At 62.0% G+C, this 19,402-nt stretch overlaps 3 protein-coding genes across 5 annotated transcripts in view; 2 read left to right on the top strand and 1 right to left on the bottom strand.

Moving 5' to 3' along the window:
• The window catches only part of LOC116963432 (collagen alpha-1(I) chain-like), a 97,494-nt gene extending 94,049 nt beyond the window's left edge, over positions 1–3,445 (top strand). For all 3 annotated transcript variants that reach the window (XM_042786554.1, XM_042786555.1, XM_042786556.1), the window contains 10 exons: positions 68–121; positions 276–329; positions 452–469; positions 643–696; positions 915–977; positions 1,273–1,438; positions 1,743–1,849; positions 2,139–2,219; positions 2,483–2,671; positions 3,059–3,445. In XM_042786554.1, the coding sequence (XP_042642488.1) occupies positions 68–121; positions 276–329; positions 452–469; positions 643–696; positions 915–977; positions 1,273–1,438; positions 1,743–1,849; positions 2,139–2,219; positions 2,483–2,671; positions 3,059–3,208 (936 nt within the window). In that variant the 3' untranslated portion in view covers positions 3,209–3,445. The remainder of the gene's footprint in view (positions 1–67; positions 122–275; positions 330–451; positions 470–642; positions 697–914; positions 978–1,272; positions 1,439–1,742; positions 1,850–2,138; positions 2,220–2,482; positions 2,672–3,058) is intronic.
• A 2,943-nt stretch (positions 3,446–6,388) lies between these two features.
• Positions 6,389–12,694, top strand: SLC31A2 (solute carrier family 31 member 2). Its single transcript, XM_042786557.1, has 4 exons — positions 6,389–6,589; positions 10,210–10,276; positions 11,162–11,330; positions 11,906–12,694. The coding sequence occupies exons 1-4, from the start codon at positions 6,584–6,586 to the stop codon at positions 12,072–12,074; spliced, it is 411 nt and encodes a 136-aa protein (XP_042642491.1). The 5' UTR covers positions 6,389–6,583; the 3' UTR covers positions 12,075–12,694.
• A 1,219-nt stretch (positions 12,695–13,913) lies between these two features.
• NIBAN2 (niban apoptosis regulator 2) overlaps positions 13,914–19,402 on the bottom strand; it is a 30,377-nt gene continuing 24,888 nt past the window's right edge. Inside the window, exons 6-14 of the mRNA XM_032999561.2 lie at positions 19,110–19,225; positions 18,905–19,009; positions 17,716–17,878; positions 17,092–17,279; positions 16,715–16,870; positions 16,068–16,184; positions 15,551–15,658; positions 15,328–15,439; positions 13,914–14,945 (exon numbers count right to left, since the gene is read on the bottom strand). Of these exons, the coding sequence (XP_032855452.2) occupies positions 14,074–14,945; positions 15,328–15,439; positions 15,551–15,658; positions 16,068–16,184; positions 16,715–16,870; positions 17,092–17,279; positions 17,716–17,878; positions 18,905–19,009; positions 19,110–19,225 (1,937 nt within the window). The 3' untranslated portion in view covers positions 13,914–14,073. The remainder of the gene's footprint in view (positions 14,946–15,327; positions 15,440–15,550; positions 15,659–16,067; positions 16,185–16,714; positions 16,871–17,091; positions 17,280–17,715; positions 17,879–18,904; positions 19,010–19,109; positions 19,226–19,402) is intronic.

Genomic DNA, 19,402 nt, shown 5'->3' with positions numbered 1-19,402 from the left:
GGTTTGCTCTTTTCCTCCCTCCCCTTGGTCCCTCGTCACCCTGTGTAACAACTTCCATGTATCCTAGGGCAAGCCAGGACCCCATGGCAGTCCTGGGAGGCTGGGACCCAAGGGACAGCAGGTAATGGCAGGGTGGAGGGGGACATCAGGAACTGAGATGAGTATTTGGGTTGAATTCCTCATTTTTCCATGCAAAATTCACCTGGGCTGTAGAAATACATAGGGCTGGGGGGATGCCCTGTGCAGTGCCCTGACCTCCTCCGGTGTATTTTCAGGGTAACACTGGCCCCCCTGGCCCGCAGGGACACCCTGGCATCCCTGGGACACCGGTGAGTCCTTCGCTCTCCCTGCAGGTTTGGGGTTTGCTCCTGGCCCTGCAGGGGTTAACGCTGGGATGGGGCTTTGATCCTGCCTGCCGCCCTCTTAGCTGGGCCTTGTCCTTCTCTTCCAGGGTTTGTCTGGACCCAAAGTAAGTAGGGGGGAGCTCCTGGAGCCAGGCTCAGCCCTCCCGCAGGGCACCCTCCCCTCCTGGCCTCTCCCCGGGGTGCAGGGTGGCCCCACGGGGCACCCTGGGGTGCAGCTCAGCACAGCAGCATCTCACCACTTTGCTTTTCTTCCCTCCTCTGCCTCGTCCTTTGGCAGGGGCTGAAAGGCTTCCCGGGGCTGCCGGGACCCAGGGGCTTGCCGGGCCTGCCGGTAAGTGGAGCCACTGCCACCCCCTGTGCCACAATTTGGGTCCCTTGCTCCCCCAAATTCGGCAGCGAGGTCCCACCACGCCATGCCGTGCCGTGCCGTGCCACGGGGATGGCCAGCCGCTGGCACCGCTGGAGGAGCTGCGAGCATGGCGTGGGGGGGGGGGGGTGGGGGGCTCACGGGCAGCAGCCAGTGTCACCAGCATTGTCATTGTCACCCAGGGTCTCGCCGGGCCCCCTGGTCCCAGCGGACCCGCGCTGGTGCTGTCTGGGGAGGAGCTGCAGGTGAGTGCATTGGGGTGAGGGTTTCCCATCCCCGCCTTGGTGGGTGCCACCCAGGGAGGGAAGGGGCTGACAGCGATGCTGTCCCGTATCCTGCTGCTTCTGAGGCCCTCTGTGCACAAGGACCAAGGTCCTTGCACAAAGAGCAAGCAGATATGGTTAATCCCTCTCCCACCATGCTTGTCCTCATCCCCTGCATGTCCCATCACCTCCCTGAGCACCTGATGACACTCCTGACCAATATAAGAAGGAGGGGGCTAATGTCAGCTTGGTTATAGCCCCCCCCTTTTTCTTTTAGCACCTAATTTATCCCTCCAACCACCTGAATTACACCGCGGTCTGGGCTCTGCTGGACACCCTGAGCCGGGAGCTGCAAGCCCTCATTGAGCATCCCAACGGCACCAAAACCAACCCGGCAGCCACCTGCAAGGAGCTGCTGCTGGCTCACCCCAGCCTGCCCGACGGTACTGGGGTGCACATGGGGACCCCCGACGTTGGCCCTGGATCCAGCCAGTCCTCCCCACTGGCCAACATCGGGGTGGGGGGGAGGGCAGCTCTTTGCTATTAAGAAGGGATGAGGGTTTGGGGTATGAGTTCAACTGGGTTTCATGGGCACCCCTGGAGGAACAGGATGGCAGCCAGGCTGCATCCCAGGAGGGTGGAGGTTGCAGCCAGGGATGTGCCACGAGCTGACGTGGAGTGGCACCATGTTGCATCCTCCCTGTGCCAAAAAACAGGTGCCAGGAGCTCCCCTCTGCCTCTCTCCAGGGCAATACTACATTGACCCCAACCAGGGCAGCGCCCAGGACGCACTGGTGGCCTTCTGCAACTTCACAGCAGGGGGTGAGACCTGCATAGCCCCCGTCCACAACCAGGTATGGGGGTGGCTTTCAAGGAGCAGCTTCAGCCCCACGTTAGCCCTCGGGGTGGGCGAGGACAGGGGTTAGTGGGGCTGGAGAGGGACAGTGTGGCTGGTTCCTTGGCGTGGTGACCGCTGACATCGCAGGGAGATGTTGGAGCAGTTTGGGGTGAGGATCCTGGTCACGGTGAGTGACCAGGCTGCAGGGACGGATCACATGCATGGGCCGGTATAGCTGGCTCCTTGTCCTGGTGGTGCCACTGTCCCCTGCTGGGACAGGGTGACATGGTCCCCACTCCCCACAGATCCCCATCAAGGCTTGGCTGAGCACCTACACCTCCGAGGACACCTTTGAGTGGTTCAGCACCCTGCCTGGGGGCTTCCTGGTGAGTGCCCAGCCGGGACAGCCAAGGGGACACGAAGCCCATCTCATGGGGTCGGGGTTCTCCTAGTGCCTGTCCCGCTGTGGCAGGGCAGTGCCCACGCACAGGGTCCCACTGGCTCTGCGCAGTGGGATGTGACACCTCCTGCAAGAAAATCCAAACCAGAGCTTTAGCAGGCGACTGAATCCAGCTTTGACTGGGCTGGGGAGCACAAACCCCTCCAAGCAGCCCCCGCTACCTGGTTTTCTCCCTCGTTGCCCCTGCAGCTGGAGTACGCAGGGGCCAGCCCGGTGCAGCTCCGCTTCCTCCGCCTGCACAGCAGCCTGGCCACCCAAAAGATCTCCTACTCCTGCAGACCGGCCCCCGAGCAGGGCCAGCCCCAGCCAGAGAAGGAAATTCACTTCCTGGCCGACTCCCGGGAGCAAAGCTATGCAGCCAGCCTGCAAGGCTGCGTGGTAAGCCTGGCTGTGGCCGGACCCTTTTCTATGCCTGGAAAAGCCCCCCGACATTTGCAGAGCCCCTCGGCACATGGTTGCACCCCCAGGGTTCGGGATAGACCTGGTGGATGAGGCTTTACACGGCGGGATGGGGTTGGGGAACATCCTCTCCCCGGGCCCAAGGGGCTGCCCTGGTGTTGGGGAGCAGGGTGGGACGTGTCAGGGGATGGGATGGGTTCCAGGGGACACGGGGGAAGCCCCCTCTCTGGAGAAGCTGTGAAGGGCTGGGGATAGAGCCCGTCAAGGAGCAATTAGTGCAGGGACAGTGGGTGCTCAGAGAGGGTCCTTCAGGCCCACCAGCCGAGGGTTTTGGTGCCGCTCAGCTGCCTCCGGTGCTCGTTTCAGCTGGACAATGAATCCTCCATCACCGACACCATCTTCCAGTTCACCACAGAGGAGCTCTCCCTGCTGCCCCTGCGGGACCTGGCTGTCTTTCACAACGGTGACACCTCACACCAGTTTGGTTTCACAGTTGGACCAGTTTGCTTCAGCTGAAACCGGTGACACCCAAACCGAGCCAGCCGGTTCCCTCTGCACTCAAGACCCATCCCGCTGGGGACATGTGGAGGCTGGGGGTGGCACGGGGCTCCCACCCACCCCCCAGAGCTGCTGGTCCTCTTTTGAGATACATGTTTGTAGCTGCATTATGCCACGGACTACACTTCCTTCTGGAGTAGAAGAATATTGTTTACAAAAGTAATTTCTCTATAAATTATATATATTATATATATATGAGAAGGGTGACTGTAATGACTGATTAGGGGAGGCTCGTGCAATTATGACCACTGGGAACTGTTTGCTAAAGAAAAAGGCAACAAGCGAAACCACTACCATCCTGGGAGAAGGGGAAGGAAAGGGGCTTTTCTTTGCCTCGGTCAAGTGCAACTTGCTTGGAGCTTCATCCTGGCGGGACCAGGCTGAGAAGCAGCGCCAGGGAATCCTGGCAGCCCCGGCGGGCAGGTCCGTGCTGTGCTGCCTGCTCACCGCGGAGCGAAGGGACTGCAGGCTCCTGCCCCCGGCTGGGGTGAGCCCCCCACGGCTCCAGCCCAGCCAGGCATCAGGGACCGAAAAGAGGTGAAAAATGCAAACCCGTCCCCCCAGGTCTGGCTCTGTTTCAGGTCTGCACCTCACGCGGGGGTCAGAGGGCCTTTAGAGGTGTGGAGCTGGGTGCTATAGCAAGGCTGTGCTACAGGGCAGCGTCGCTCTGGTGGGGCAGGGGTGGGAATTGAAGCTTTTTGACTCCTGTGCTGCAGCACCGTTACTTATTGCTTTATTTTGATTGGTCCCAGCACTGTTTCCCTTGCCTCTAACTGTCCCGCAATCACTGGCGGGTACGGGTGAGTCCCGAGGGCAGAGGGTTTTTTATGTGGCACCTGAGCTATAGTGTAGCACCCCTGTTTCTCTGGTGCACAGCCCAGACCCCCAGATCTCAGCTGCCTTTGTGCTGCACCCCTGGATTTCTCAGCACCCTTCACTGCCTGGGCTCTCATGCAGAGCTTGCCCGTGTGCCCAGGCTGTCCTCATCGTGTCCGGGTGAGCTTGGGCATCGATGCCAATGCCCGTGGAGCACTGCAGCAGCCAGGCCGTACCCTGCGCGGGGGTCGAGGAATGCAGCAAGTGAAGCTTTTGGGGGGGCCACAGTCCCTAGGGAGCGGTTGAAGCAATGCCAAATTGTGTGGGCAAGCCATAGTGCTCTTTGCTAGCTCGGTCCCTGGTGCAGCGCCTTTTAGTGGGGGGCAGCAGCCGTCCCTGCTGTGCTCGGTGTGTGTCACCAGCCGTGTTGGCCAAGGGGGGGGCACGGGGGCAGCGCTCAGCCAGCAGACACTTCCAGGCAGGGATTGAGCGCCTTTGAAAAAGGGTTTTTCCACGCTTGCGTTTAATTTCTATTTGCCGCATTATGCTGGGTGTGGTGTGGGGCACCCCTCCTGTAAAACCACCCCCCGGCTCTGCCCTGCGAGGGCATGATGCCAGTCCTGGCCCTGCCTGTGGGCCTTTCCCCCCCACCCCAGAGCTGCCTCCACCCCTGTGAGACCCCCCCCCGGCACTGTCCCCTTGCTCACAGCCAGCCGTGGGGACACGCAGGCGCGTTGTCACGGGTGCAGCCAAAACCCCGATCCCCTTCGCGCAGGGCGGTGAAAGGGGAAGAGGAGCCATTTGTGGTCGAGCTGGCGGGGGAGCAGCCAGTTCCCACTCACTGCCCAGTGCCCGCAGCGCGGGGAGGGGGTCAGGCAGCACCCGGGGTCTGGAACATCCCGCGGGTGCTGGTGATAGACACCCTGTGCAGCAAATTGCAAAGGAAAATTTAAATTCCAATTCAAGGAACATGTTAGATCCTGTGGAAAGAAGCAGAGCAGACTGTTAGTGACATCAGTCACAACATTTTTCAGGGCAGAGTACTTCTATTTTTATTTTTATTTTTTTTTTTTTGCACAAATTGCTCATTTTAGCAGCATTTTCCACTGGGTTTTTGCAGAGGAGGAAAGCGGCACGCACAGTCCACACCTCACCTCAGCCCCTGGCTATGCTGGCCATGACCCAGAGGAGCTGCAGCTGCCAAAAAAATTGTGGGTGCATTTTCAATGGCAACTTTTGAGGAAACATTTTAAAGAGAAGCTGCACGTTGGTGGGTTTATTTTTTTATTAATTTAAGCAGCACACGCACCCTGAATAACTCCCAATTCCACCCCTCTGGTCATAAAGAAAAACACACTTGCTACCAAAAGTGGGGTTTTGCCTGCACCCCCATATTCCCTTCTCAAGCAGGGAGTTACACGCTGGCAGTCACCGGGTGCCTTTGTGGGCATCAACACCTGTTTGCACTTGGGGAAACTGAGGCAGGGGCAGCTCCAGCGCTCGCTCCTCCTGCTCCCTGGTGTAACGGGGATGGCCAGCGTGCCCGATGGCCAGCGTGCCCGATGGCCAGTGTCCCCGATGGCCAGCGTGCCCGATGACCAGTGTGCCCGATGACCAGCATGCCCGATGGCCAGTGTCCCCGATGGCCAGTGTCCCCGATGGCCAGCGTGCCCGATGGCCAGTGTCCCCAATGACCAGTGTCCCCGATGGCCAGCGTGCCCGATGACCAGTGTGCCCGATGACCAGCATGCCCGATGGCCAGTGTCCCCGATGGCCAGTGTCCCCGATGGCCAGCGTGCCCGATGGCCAGTGTCCCCGATGGCCAGTGTCCCCGATGGCCAGTGTCCCCAATGACCAGTGTCCCTGATGACCAGTGTCCCCGATGGCCAGCGTGCCCGATGACCAGCATGCCCGATGGCCAGTGTCCCCGATGGCCAGTGTGCCCGCGAGCAGCAGGCACCTGTGTGCTCTTGATAAAGCCGCATCTGGGAAGCAAAGTTCCCCTTCAGCCTGCGCTGCCTCTCTCGGGGAAAGGCTGGGGAACAAAATACCTTCCGTATTTTGCAGCTGGGGTTGCGATCCCTCAAGCGATGCCGGGGGCGGGGGGGGGGGGGGAAACCCAGCTGAAACACTCGTGGGCACTTCGAGGGGCCCGGTGCTTGTGATGGGTGGGGAGGGAGGGAGGGAGGGAGGGAGGGATGGGGCGAGGAGCCGAGGGAAAGCGAAGCCCCCGCGGGACCAGACTCCGCTCTGCCGGGGGAGGCTGAGCCGTGGAGGCGGTGCGGGGGCAGTCGAGGGGTGCGGGACGGGGACACCCGCCCCACGCCGTGCTCCCGCCCCACGCGTGCTCCCGGCCCGGCCCCGCCGCACTACAACTCCCGGGGAGCCCCGCGCCGCGCGTCAGGCGCCCGCGCCGGGCCGGGCCGAGCTTGAGCTGAGTTTAACTGTGCTGGGCCGAGCTGTGCTGAGTTTAACTGAGCTGGGCCGAGCTGCCCCGGGCCGCTCCGCACCGCCGCCATGCAGGTGAGCCGAGCCGGGGGGCGGGGGGGGGGGGGGGGGGGGGGGGGTGCGCTCCGGGCACGGCCCCGCAGCCTCGGCCGGGGGGGTGTGTGTGGGGGGGTGGGGGGGGCTGCGCCCAAGAATCACCCCCGAAACCCTGCACCTCGCTGCGGACGAGCGTTAGTTAAAGGCCGCGGAATCGCCCTTCACCCTCCGGCACCGCGTCCTCCCGCCGGAGCTTTGCCCCGATCTTCCATTTGCCCCGGTCCCGTTTCACCCAGATCCCCCTTTCACCCCGGCCCCGTTTCACCCGGATCCCCCTTTCACCCCGGCCCCGTTTCTCCCTTATCCTCTTTCATCCCAATCCCCCTTTTGCCCTAGTCCCGTTTTGCCTCAATCTCCGTTTCATCCTGATCCCCCTTTCGCCCCGGTCTGTTTTGCCCCAAGCCCCGTTTCACCCCAGTCCTGTTTCACCCCGTTCCCCCTTTTACCGCAGTCCTGTTTCGTCCTGATCCCCCTTTTGCCCTGGTCCCATTTCACCCCGATCCCCATTTTGCCCCAATCCCCCCTTTTGCCCTGGTTCCGTTTCACTCTGGTCCCGTTTCACCCCAATCCCCGGTTCATCCTGATCCCCCTTTCGCCCTGGTCCTGTTTCGCCCCGATCCCCCTTTCACCCCAGCCCCATTTCACACCGTGGCAGACCCACCCGCAGCGGTGGCTCCGGCGAGCTGTCCCCAGGGTGGGCTAACAGGCTGGCTGCTCCTCGCACCCCTGTGCCACCGCGTCCCCACCCCAAAGTCTGTCCCATCGCCTGCCCTCCCCTTGCCCACACAGGAGCTGCCGTGGGCGCAGGCCCACACCAGACACTCGCAGCAGGAGCTCAAGGGACAGCACAGGCCATAACCCATCACCCTGCAGCAGGTTTGCTTCGTGTTATGAGCTCAGACACGATTTTTAAGGCTACTGGGTCCCCTCGATTTGCTGGCACCAGCGCCCCAGAGCATCATCCAGTCGCAGAGGGTGGCTCACACCAGCCCCAAGAAGCATCCCCGGGGTGGGGCCACCTCCCCAGGCCACCGTGTCCCAGCAGCTTGGGCCGGCTGGGACAGTGTCCTGCCTGTCGTGCTGTTTTTCAAGCCGAGGGTCGGTGTGGTGCAGGAAGGCAGGCTCGTCCCGACGTGCGGGGCTGGGCGTCCCAGTCGGACCGGAGCAGCAGGTCAGGATGCACCGGGTGGCCTGACACTGCTCCACGCAGGCACTGCTGGTTTTTCAAACAGCAAAGAGTAACCCCCAAACTGCAGCTGATTAAGCCACTAAACACTGTGCACATGAGCAGAGGCTGTGCAGGATATTTTTCAACAGCTTTATCTGTATGTGCAAATACCTGCAAGGTGCAGAGGAGGAGCTGGGCACAGCCTTACCCGGGCCATCGCTGAATCACTGCCGCGTGGGCTGGTAGGTGAAGATAGGATCCTGTCCCTCCGACCAACATCCCTGGGCCTGGTGCATCGCCCTGGCACTGGAATTCTTCTCTTTCAAAAAGCACAGAGATTTTTAGGAGTTGCCCTCTTGATCTTCGCACACCAAATCTCCCCCAGCAAGATGCTATCTCCAGAGAAATCGCTATAGGAGAGGAGCGAGGGGCCATGGCCACGTTGGGTACCCGGGTACATGTGGCTTCAGCCCAAGCTGGGAGACCCGGTGCAGCGAGAGGATCTTCTGCCAGTCACTTCTGTTCCCCTGTCCCTAAAATCATAGAATCATAGAATGGTTTGGGTTGGAAGGGACCTCAGATCCCCGTCCAACCTGGCCTTGAACCCTTCCAGGGAGGGGGCAGCCACAGCTGCTCTGGGCGCCCTGGGCCAGCGCCTCACCCCCCGCACAGGGAAGAATTTCTGCCTTAGATCTCATCTAAATCTCCCCTCTTTCAGTTTAAAGCCATTGCCCCTTGTCCTATTCCTACATACCCTTGTAAAATGTCCCTCCCCCCCTTCCCTGTCCCCCCTTTAAGCCCTGGGAGGCCACTCGAAGGTCTCCCCGGACCCTTCTCTTCTCCAGGCTGAACCCCCCCAACTCTCTCAGCCCGGCCCCCCAGGGGAGCTGCTCCAGCCCCCCCAGCATCTCCGTGGCCTCCTCTGGCCCCGCTCGAGCAGCTCCGGGTCCTTCTGCTGTTGGGGGCCCCCGAGCTGGCCCCGGCACTGCAGGGGGGTCTCCCCAGAGCGGAGCAGAGGGGGAGAATCCCCTCCCTGGCCCTGCTGCCCCCCCTGCTCTGGCTGCAGCCCAGGGCACGGGGGGGTTCTGGGCTGTGAGCGCACAGGGCTGCCTCACGGGCAGTTTTCCCCCCACCAACCCCCCCAAAGTCCCTCTCCTTGGGGCTGCTCTCCAGCCACTCCTCACCCAGCCTGGGTTTGTGCTGGGGATTGCCCCGACCCACGGGCAGGACCTTGCCCTTGGCCTTGTTGAGCTCCATGAGGTTTGCCCGGGCCCCCCTCTCCAGCCTGTCCAGGTCCCTCCGAAGGGCATCCCATTCAGATAGTTATCTCCACCTTACAGGGCACTGCAGACTTGTGGGTGAAGCCTGCAAAGGAGAAACAGCTTCATTTAAAAGCTAATTATTATTAATCTATTGCCAAAGGAAGCTTAAAAGCGTGAGCCAATTACACGTGTTAATGTGCTTTGGGTAGGGAGTGGCTGAAGGGTGTAATTAGAGCCCGTCCGCGGTGCGGACACCCGGTTATTGGTTGGTATTTCTGGCCGAGGCCGGTCCCGTCGGCCGCATTTGCTGGTGTCAGTAACGGCGGGTACACACGGCCAAGGCCAGGTCGGTGGGGTGGAGGAGGGGGCACGAGCCCCACCAACACGACCTAGAGAGATTCACCAAAGGGAGGGGGGGCGGAAAAAAAAAAAAAAAAAAAAAAAGTTCAATTTTTTGTGGTAAAATGAGCAAGACGTGGCAGCTGTGGTATCAGCTCTGTAGGTGGGTTCGTGACACAAGAGCAGTGCTTGCTCCTCCTATTTCAGTGTGGTGATGAAGGGGGTTTGGTGCCTTCACAGGTCCCAGCAGCCCCAGGTCAGACAGACAGACGGCGTTTGGACCGATGCTCCTCTGCCAGGGGGGTGTCCCTGGGCCTGGCACCCATCGTCAGGCTTGTGGCTCTGGGTGCTTCGGCCTGTCCCTGCGGTGCCAGAGGAGCCGTGGGAGGCAGAGGAACGCGGGGTGCCTTTGCTCCAGGCTGTCTGTCCGCCTCCCACAGACCTTCCCTGCTCAAATCCGGGCTCACCAAGTCCTGGCTTTGACTCTCTTTACCTCAGGGGTAAGCTCAGGCTTTTCCTCACCAGCCCAGACACACACAGGAGCTGCTGCTGGAGGTGAAACTTGTCCTGCTGGAAGTCAAGTTGAGCCTGGTCAGCGTGACTGTGATTTTCAGTGCAAGTTCCTCTTCCCGTTTCAGGGACTGGGGGGGAAAAAAAAAAAAAAAAATTGCACCATTTGGTAAAACCCCGGCTGAGCATCAGCATCGGGGCCGAGCCCTTCGGGGTGGGGGGTGTGTGGACCCGCTGGAGATGGGGGTGCCCCAGCCCCTGGCTGCCCCATCACCCCGAGCCGGTTCCTAGCACTGCCCTTCCCTTGGCCTCTCTTCCAGATGTCCTTCTACTTCTCGGACACGGCAGTGCTGCTTTTTGACTTCTGGAGCGTCCACACCCCCACAGGTAGGCTGCCAGCCCCAGCCTGGCCCCGAGACACCCGTCTGTCCGTCCGTCCGTCCACCACCAGCTGTGCTCTCTGCCCAGGGAAAGGCCCTGGCGGGGGGGGTTGGATGACCTTTAAGGACCCTTCCGACCCCAACCATTCTAGGATTCCGCGATGAAAGGCAGAGAAACCAACAGTGGCTTTGCATTTCTGGCAGGAGCAGTGTTAGCGCTGGGCTGGGAGGGGGGAGATCAGAGCCTCCCCCCCTTGCATTAACGCTGGGGCTCTTATTGCAATGGGGGGGGTCGGGGCAGAGCCGTGATGGGCTCCACACGCCACTTGCCCAAAGCTCAAAGGGTATTTCCCATTTTTGACCAACCCCTTCCTACCCTGATGAGCAGGGATGTGCCCTGGTAATGCCCAGCCAGGGGTCAGTCCTCCCAGCCTGAGAGCAGCAGGCAGGGAGGTGCAGGAATCATCCCCCCCGAGGCCTGCCAACCCCCCCCAGTCACTCAGTGATGGCTCAGCTTCCCATTTTCTTCTACACTTTTTTTTTTTTTTTTTTTTTAATTATTGTCCCAGCATCATATTTTAACCCCTGGCTTTTTGTGGAGTCAGCGCAAAGACGCTTATTTTTTTCAGAGCAGCCTCCTCCAAAACACACTCCCTAGGAATTTAGGGAAAGGATTGGGCTAAACACACCCATTTCCCAACACTTCACAAGCCTGCTGCCGGTTGCTCCAGCCCAACCCTGACCCCAGGAGCCCTCTGTTCCCTCCACCTTATCCCATGGATGTGCCCAAGCGCTCTGTGGCGGGACCTGCCGTGCCCCCCCCCCTCGCCCCCCACACCCCGTGTCCCGCCGGGGCGCGGCGATGGGCAGCGGCGGGGTGTTTCTCGTGCAGGGATGGCGCTCTCGGTGCTGGTGATCCTGCTGCTGTCGATGCTTTACGAAGCCGTCAAGATGGGCAAGGCCATGCTGCTGCGGCGGGCGCTGCTGGCTCTGCCCCGCAGCCTCAGCCGGGAGTCGCTGGCGGAGCCGGAGGAGGGGGACACCGGCCCCACGCAGGGCAGGTACCGCAGGGCCCCCGCTGCACCCGGCCGTGGGGGGCTCGGGGATGGGTGTACAGCCCCTGCGTCAGCACAGGAGGGGAGAAAGGCTGTGAAGAGGCAGTCGGGGAGTACTGGGCTCCTGGGAAAGAGGTCTGTGTACCAGCCTCGGGAGGTGGCCCCAGGGGCATCCTGGCCCCTCCAGGTACTTCGGGAGATGCCCTGCGTGTTTTTCAGCTGCCTACTCACATTCCCCCAGGAGCCACCGTGGGTCAGGAGGGATCCTCGTGGTTTGGGGATGGGCACGAGCAGCGGCTCAGGCACCTCAGCAGGGCTGGCCCAGGCGTTCCCTTCCCAGCACAAGCCATTGGAGCCAAGCCCTGGGTTGTTCCTCTTGTATTTAATCCCAGACCATGCCTGAGGCTGCTCTTACTGCCAACCTCTTAATAATATCCTCCCCATTCCTTTGGAGCAGGATTTCCACCTTCACTGCCGTTTGTAGCCCCCATCCCCAAACCCATTTCTGGTTGCTCCTGGCCACGGGGGGCTGCTGGCTGCCCCAGCCCCTCACTGATGGGGTTTCCCATCTTCTTCCGCAGGTGGTTTCAGTACCATGTTGGCCAGACGCTGTTCCACGTGGTGCAGGTGGTGCTGGGCTACATGGTGATGCTGGCCGTCATGTCCTACAACGCCTGGATCTTCCTCGGGGCCATCGCGGGCTCCACGCTGGGCTATTTTGTGGTGTACCCCCTGCTCGGCCGGGGCTAGGCACCCCCCCACCCCCCCGAGATGGTGGACGATGCGCTTCACGCCTCCTGCTACTTTGTCTGGAATAGCTGCTGTCACTTCTGCTGGGTCTGTCGATGTCCCTGTGCTGCGCGGGACGCAGCACCCCAGGGACTTGCTGCGGGGACCCTCAGAGCTGGCCCGACGTGGGGGGGGGGAGGCGCTGGGGAAGGAGAGCCCCATGGCCAGCACTGCCACCCGTCCGTGGCTGGTGGCTGTCCCCCGGCTCTCGGGGAGCTTTGGCTGGGTGATAACAGCAGCGGGATTCCGGGTATTTCCTTCTCCCCCCGCTTTTCAGGGGCGGGGTTCATCCTGGCTGGAACAGGAATGGTCCAGTGACCTGCTGGGGAAGGGGACGTGCTGGGGACAGGCACCCCTGCCCACAGCTGCCCTGCACCAAGCCCCTTTTCACACAGTGCCTTTTGGGAATAATGGGGGTCCTGCTGCACCCCACCGCCCCCCATACACGCAGCGCTTCAGGGATGGGGGCAGAGCAGCCCCCGAACCGTCGGTGTGGCCGTGCCGAGGGGAAGCTGCTGCTGTGGGTGCCTCTTGCTGCTTCCTCGGGACATCCCTTTTAATAAACTCAGCTGTCGTTCGGCTCCTGGCTTGTGTGGCTGCTGGGTGGGCTTAGGATGTGACACCCCCCCAGTCACAGGGGGGATCCCCAGCCCCTACCCCTCCAGCACAGCCCCAGGGGGGCGATTCAGGAATAAGGACAGTCTCCTCTGGCTTTAAATAAAGCTTTTCCATTTTATTAATTATTATAAGCATATTTTTAAACATTTGTATAACTTTCTTAATAAAATATCCTGGAAGAGACAGGTTTTAAGTTCCCAAAGCAAGGCACTTTGGGGGGCCTCCCCAAGTGGGTTAGGCTGGGCACCCCCCTTCAGAGGCAGAAACAGCGGCACCTAAAATACAGGCGAGTGTCGGGGTGCTGGTCCCTGCTCCGTGCACGCACACGTGTGGCTTATACTCACGAGTCCTGCCAACCCCCACCAGCTCGGGGCCCTTTAGCATCTCTGCATGGGGGCTGCACCAGCCCCGTCCCCCTCCCCACGGCAGGCAGGGCTGCTGGGGTTACCGGCAAACCACTGCTAAGGCACCAGCTCTTTGCTTGACCATCACCGCAGAGGCCAAATTCTGCAAAGCCCAAGAGCTGGAGAAATCATCCGTGTGTGGTGCTGGGGAGCTCCGGGGGGCAAGAGCTGGGATCCCCCCCCCACTGCACAGAGAGCCTGAGCCTGGAGGCAGCCCAGTCCAGCCAGGCAAGGCTGGAGTCGATGTGCGAGTGTCACCTTCCTTGCTAAGTTTTTATTCTGAACTCAAATAGCTGCTAGGAGACCCCGGGGGGAGGGTGGCTGGGGGTGGGTGCTGTGAGCCCACGCCTGGCCCACCGCTCGCCCCAGCAGCAGCGGTTCAAGCCACCCAGCGTTGCTGTACCCCTGCCGTGCCCCTGGCTGCCATCGCATTTGTCATCATCCCCCGTGGCCCCCGCTCCCACTGGCACTCCCGGAGCTGGCTGGGTGGGAGGGCAGTGGGGAGGTTCCCAGGAAACCCCCCCCCCGGGTTGGGGCAGGGGATGACCCGGGAGCATCCCGCACACCCATCCACAGCAGAGGTGGTTCCAGCCCCCCCGGCAGCCCCAGGCACTTGCGCTGGGGGGCAGATAAAGCATCTCTTCAGTAGAAAAGAAGAAAATAAGGCAGAAGGACAGAGCAGAGTGCAGGGGGAGCCCCATGCCGGGCCGGGGGCCTCCCCCAGTCCGACCCAGTAGGACCACATGGCTGTAGCCAGCCCTGCACAGCAGCGGGGACCCCCCCCCACCCCGGCTAGGCAATAAGGTCTCGGTGTTTCCCATCCCCTCCCTCTCCCGCGGCGCTGCTCTCCATCCCCAGCAGCACAGCAGGTCCTATTCCCCCTACCCCAACCCCCCCGGCGTCACCGGGGCCAGTCCATGGTGGGGGCGAGCCCGGGGCTAGAACTCAGTCTGCACCCCCTCACTGCTCTCTGTCGTGCCCACGGGCTGCGGGGGGCTGCACTCGCCGCCCGGGGGGGCCACCTCCTCGCCTGTCTCCTTGTCACTGGGCTGGTGGCAAGCCGTACCGGCGGGCAGTGCCGGGGTGTCACGGGGTGCAGGCGATGCTGGGGTGGCAGGGGGCACCTTGGCCTCCGATGGGACATGGGCTCTGGGTTTGGGTGACGCTGGGGCGGCGTGTTGCACGCTGGCCCCTGCTGGGACATCGGCTCCGGGCGCGGGTGATGCCGGCATGGGTGATGCCGGCGCAGCACGTTGCACACCAGGCCCTGACGGGACTTCAGCTCCAGGCACGGGCGATGCCGCGGTGGCACGGCGCACGCCATCCCCCTCACTGGCTGGCCCACGGCGGGGGTCCTCCCCTGGGCCGGACCCTGCCACCACCGCCGCCTCCTCAGCGGCACGGCTCTCTCGCGTGGCGTCGGTACCGTTCGTCAGCCGCTCCTCCGCCTCGACGCCGTCCCCCAGGCTCTCCTTCGCCAGCACCTCCCGGATCTCCTCCACCCCATCCGGGGAGCTCGGCAGCGCCCCAGGGTCCGGCTCCTCTGGCTCCGGGGAGCCGGGCTGCAGCAGCACCTCGGCGCCCACCTCGTAGGGCAGCACCCCCTCGTCGTCTTGGATCACTGACACCACTTGCTTGGCCCTGCGGCGCTTGTCGGCGTCCGGCTCGGCCTCGGGCTGCCCGCTGTACTCCTCGCCCCAGTCGATGGGGATGCCCTCGCCCAGGAGGTGCAGGTTGGGATCGCTGTTGTGCATGACCATGCTGTCGCGGTACAGGTTGTGCTTCCGCTGCACGGCTGCCTCCTTCACAGCTGGGGGCACCGAGAGAGATGTCAGATGGGCTGCGGGCACGGGGCAGCGCCCACCAGGCTCGGGCACCTCTCCCTTGGGTGTGGGGTGCAGGGAGGGGTGGCTGGAGCCGGGAACAGGGGTCAGCATCCCACCCACCGCTCAGCCCTGCCAGTGGGACGGCTGGGTGGGAAAGCTGCTCCTCGCACAGCCCCCAGCATGCTGCACAGGGTCACCCCCTCCTCTTACAGCCCCCAGTACCCACCACCAGCCCTCCAGGTGCTGCTCAGCTTACACTGACTCCACCCAGCACCCAGCACCCACTCCAGGGTGCTGGATCACCCCCCCACACCCTGGGGTACAGAGCTGAATGGGTCCAGGCTCCCTGGCACTGCAGGACCCTACCTTGCATGATGTCTTTCATCACTGACTGCAGCACCACCTCCTCGTAAGTGTTCTCCACCAGGATGAAGCTGGCAAAGTCCTCAAAGATCAGCTCCTGAAACTTGGCTAATTCCTGCCGCAGGGGAGAGGCCAGTCAGCCAGGGAGGACTGGAGGGGAGGATGCTCCAAGCCCTTTCATGAGCGGGCTGGTCCTTCCTCCCCACCCCAAACTTTACTCTCTTACCCCCTTGCAGGTCGGCGCCAGCTTTTTCAGCAGGAAGGGGATGGTGATCTGCAGCAGAGCCTCCCTGAAGAACTTCTTCCGCACGGTGCTGCTGTCGTAGTCGTATTTCTGCAGGGTGAGAGGGCAGCCCCGGCTCACTGAGGGCTGGGGCCCATGGGCACAACCCACCCCCCAACCATCTGCACAAGCGTGAGTTTCCTCTGCCCCTCACATCCTCTCCAGCCAGTTCTCAGGGTGCCTGAACCCGGGCAAGAGCCAGTTCCTCCACCACTGTCTGCAGACGGGTTTTTGGGCCAGTCTGAACCCCGGGTGGCTTTTACAGTGACGCACGTGGTCAGAGGGGACTTGGTTCCTCCAGGTGGTTTCCCACTCCCCTGCCCCACATCCCAGCAAAATGCATGAAAATCTCGATATAAAGACACATTTCCCCAGAAGACTTCTATTAAAACTGGAAGAGTCGCTCCTGTCCTTTTCCCCAGGAGTAAGGCCACTGAAGCCCCCAACTGCCGCCCCTTACCTTGAGCACCCTCTCGAGGATGCGCTGGATGGACTTGCACAAGTCGTCTTTGCCTTGCAGCTTCCCCAGCTCCTGATGGAGCAGCGTCTCGAACGTGTACACGGCATCGTCCATTTGCTGTGAGCAGAGGCAGACGGTCAGGGGGACCCAAAGGGACCAACCACGGGGGTGGGCAGGGGGCTCTTTTGGGGCCCTGCCATACAAAGATGAGCCTTCGTGCTGGCAAGGTCCCCAGCATCCCAGCATGGCATCCACAGGCTCCTTTTACCCCCTGCTCCAGATTTGGCTGGACCAGACCCCAGAACTGGGCTACTGGCCTCGCTGGTACCAGTGGGCTCGGTGGAAAAGGGGCAGCCGTGCCGTGACGCCCAAGCCTGGGTGCTGAGTTCAGGTTGGAAGGGTGCCCCACGCTGCTGCCCACCCGTGGGCTCCCTCCCTGCTCGGGCTCCAGACCAAAGGGGATGGCCAGATCCATCACACACCCTTAGCCTGGGTACCGGTGACATGAAGGTCCCTGAGACAGGGCAGACATCCCAGCCAAATCCCCGCCTGGGTTGGACCAGACTGGGCTCTGGGCTCTGCCTCCGCTCCCCAGCCCTCTGTGCTCAGCCCGGGGAGACACAGGAGGAGCCCAGGCCCCGTCCCACCTGTCTCATGTGGATCTGGGCCCTCTGCTTGAAGACAGACGTGCTGGAGACATCGAATCGCTGCTGAAGGCCCTCCAATTTCAGCTGGTCCATCTTCTCATAGCACGACTGCATCTTGACGGGGTGGAAGGCCAGGTGGGAAAGCTTCTCCATGTACTGGGGATAAAGCCAAGCTTAGCAGGACAGCCTCTGCCTCAGGGAGGCAGGCCAGCCTCTCTGCACACTCAGAGATGGGACGTGCCAACCCACATGGGCTTCATCCCCATGTGTTTTCTCAGCCTGGGGCCCCCCAGTGCTGTCCACACTGAGGAGGGCAGCAGGACTGGCCCCGCTATCCCCAAGGCCACCAGCCAGCAAGGATCATTGCCAGGTCTCACCTCCACCAGCTTTTCCAGGCCACCTTCGTTGACGATGTTCATGTTCATGTCCGTCACCTCCTTGAAGAACACCTCCCGCACCTCGGCAAAGCCCTGGCTCGTGGGGGTCATCAGGGCCTCCAGGATGGAGGAGATGTAGGGCTGGACATGGTTACGGACACAGATCTCCGCTTTGGGGAGGACAAACGCTGGGCAGAGAACAAGGGTGAGCATGGTGAGGCTTCTCTGACCTGCCAGCCCTGCGATTCAGGTCCTAAACCCACCCTAGGGATGTGGACCTGCTCCTCCAGGAAAGGTCTCACACACTTACAGGAGAACACAATGCAAGGTGTTCTTGCAGGGGGCCCCCCATCTGTATTGAACCCATTCCTGCCCCATTGCCTTGCTTGAGGGGACACTGCCCACCTTGTCCCCCACCTCCTGGGACAATGCCAGTGAGGCCGTGCACATTGGCCACTGCGGCTGCTGGCATCTCCCCAAGGGTTCCAGGCCGTGCTGGCAGGAGCCATCGTGCACCCCAGAAACAGCCACACCTTGGTGAAATAGTTGTGATGCCATGCCAGGAGCCGGTCACGGACACAGCTACCCACGTCCGCCTCCACGCGTCTCCCCGCAGGGCTGTACCTCGGATCTTGCTGGCCAAGTGCTCCTTGGAAGTGATGATCTGGTCCATGTCCGTGCGGATGGTGCTCTCCATCTGGGGCCGTTCCTGTTCGCACTTGGCCATCACCGCATCGTACTGGGCCTTGGTCTGCTCATAGACCATCCTATAGACAGCGTCCGAGATCTGGCGAGGGAGAGATGGGGGGGGGGGGGGGGGGTCAGCTGCCCCCCATGCCTCCTGCTGCCACCAGATGCCTGCAGGACCTGCCGAGCCTTCACCCATGCCCTGACCAAACCCTCTCCTCGCAGCCTGGCGGGAGGTTTTCCACACCAGGGACCCCCCAGGTGGGTGAGATGAAGCTCCCACGGTGCAGAAGCTGATTTGAAGCGGTGCCCGAGGGGCACAGAGCCAAACTCTGCCTCTGGCAGCCAACCTGCCCCAGGCATGTCCGGGGATGCAGGTGGTCCGGGGATGCCAGTGGCCGGGGATGCTGGTGGTCCGGGGACACCGGTGGTGTGGGCAGGAGAGCCCCTGACCCGTTTGAAAGCTGTGCCCTGCCCCGCTCAGCCTGCCTGAGGTCTCAGGAGCCAATGCCGTGAGCAGGACACAGCCGCTTGCTGAGGCTTCACGCTCACTTTGCAGCCAAACGCCGCGATTTCGGGGCCGGCGGGAGGCAGAGCCGTCCCATCCCTCCCTCCCTCGGGCTTCCCAGCTTTGCAGCGAAGACCGCAGCTACTGAAAAGGCACCGTTTGTGTGTTTTTAGGCTGCTCCAGTGGCACATTATGAGCCTGGTGGTAATTATCTATCGGCTTTTAAGGTTTTAACAGGCAGCTTTGAAGAGCCTTCGGTCTTTCGCAAGGGTTCAGGCTGGATTTAGCCTGCACTGCTCTAAAAATGGCTTGCTAAATATAGCCAGGACGGGCTTCACTCCGGGGCTGGGCTTCCTCCTGTTTGCTTCCCTCGCCCCAGGGACGAGGCAGGGATGGGCAGGGCTGCTCGCAGAGGCCCAACAAGGAGCTTTAAAAAGCCACAGTGGAGAATAAGGACGGCTTCTTCGGCAGGGTCAGGAGAGGGGGTGACAAGGGGGATGCTGCACTGGCTCTGCGGGGCAGGAAAGGGGGAAGGGAGGCAGCAACGCAGCCCCCAGAGCAGGGGCAGGGCTGGTGACGATGACCCCCCCCCCCCACCCCACCCCTCCAGCCCCACACCTGGATCCAGGTCCGCTGGCGCTCCTGAGCCTTGCCCTTCAGCCGGGGGCCGATGGTGGTCCTCAGCTCGGGGAGCAGCTCCTCCATCACCAGGTTGCTCAGGACCTGCGAAGGCAGGAGGCTTTGGGGGACCCTGCTCAGCCTGCACGCACACCCTCCCCCCCCCACCCCCAACCCCAGATTAGGGGGGGACACATGTCCTCACCTGGGTTTCGTTGCCACACAGCATGTCCCACGTGCCATACTGCTCCTTCGACTGGCGGTACATGCGGACAGCGTCCGTGAAGGCTGGAGCCTCCACTTTGGAGTCCTCAGAGATCCCTGGGGAGGGGGCGGGGGGGCATGAGCGAGCAGCCTGGCACGGGGAGCGAGGGGCAGCCCAGCTCCTTGCAGCATCCCCAGCCCACCTTTGCAGGGGGTCCCTCGCATCCCCCCCCACACCCTCGGACCCACACGAGGAGCCCAGGGGTGTCACCGGGACTGGGGGATCCCATCTCG

The sequence above is a fragment of the Tyto alba genome, unplaced genomic scaffold, assembly GCF_018691265.1.
Source record: "Tyto alba isolate M040663 unplaced genomic scaffold, T.alba_DEE_v4.0 Super-Scaffold_11, whole genome shotgun sequence".
Taxonomy (NCBI): domain Eukaryota; kingdom Metazoa; phylum Chordata; class Aves; order Strigiformes; family Tytonidae; genus Tyto; species Tyto alba.
Note: the sequence above shows the minus strand (reverse complement) of the source record. Positions and strands in the feature narration are given on the sequence as shown.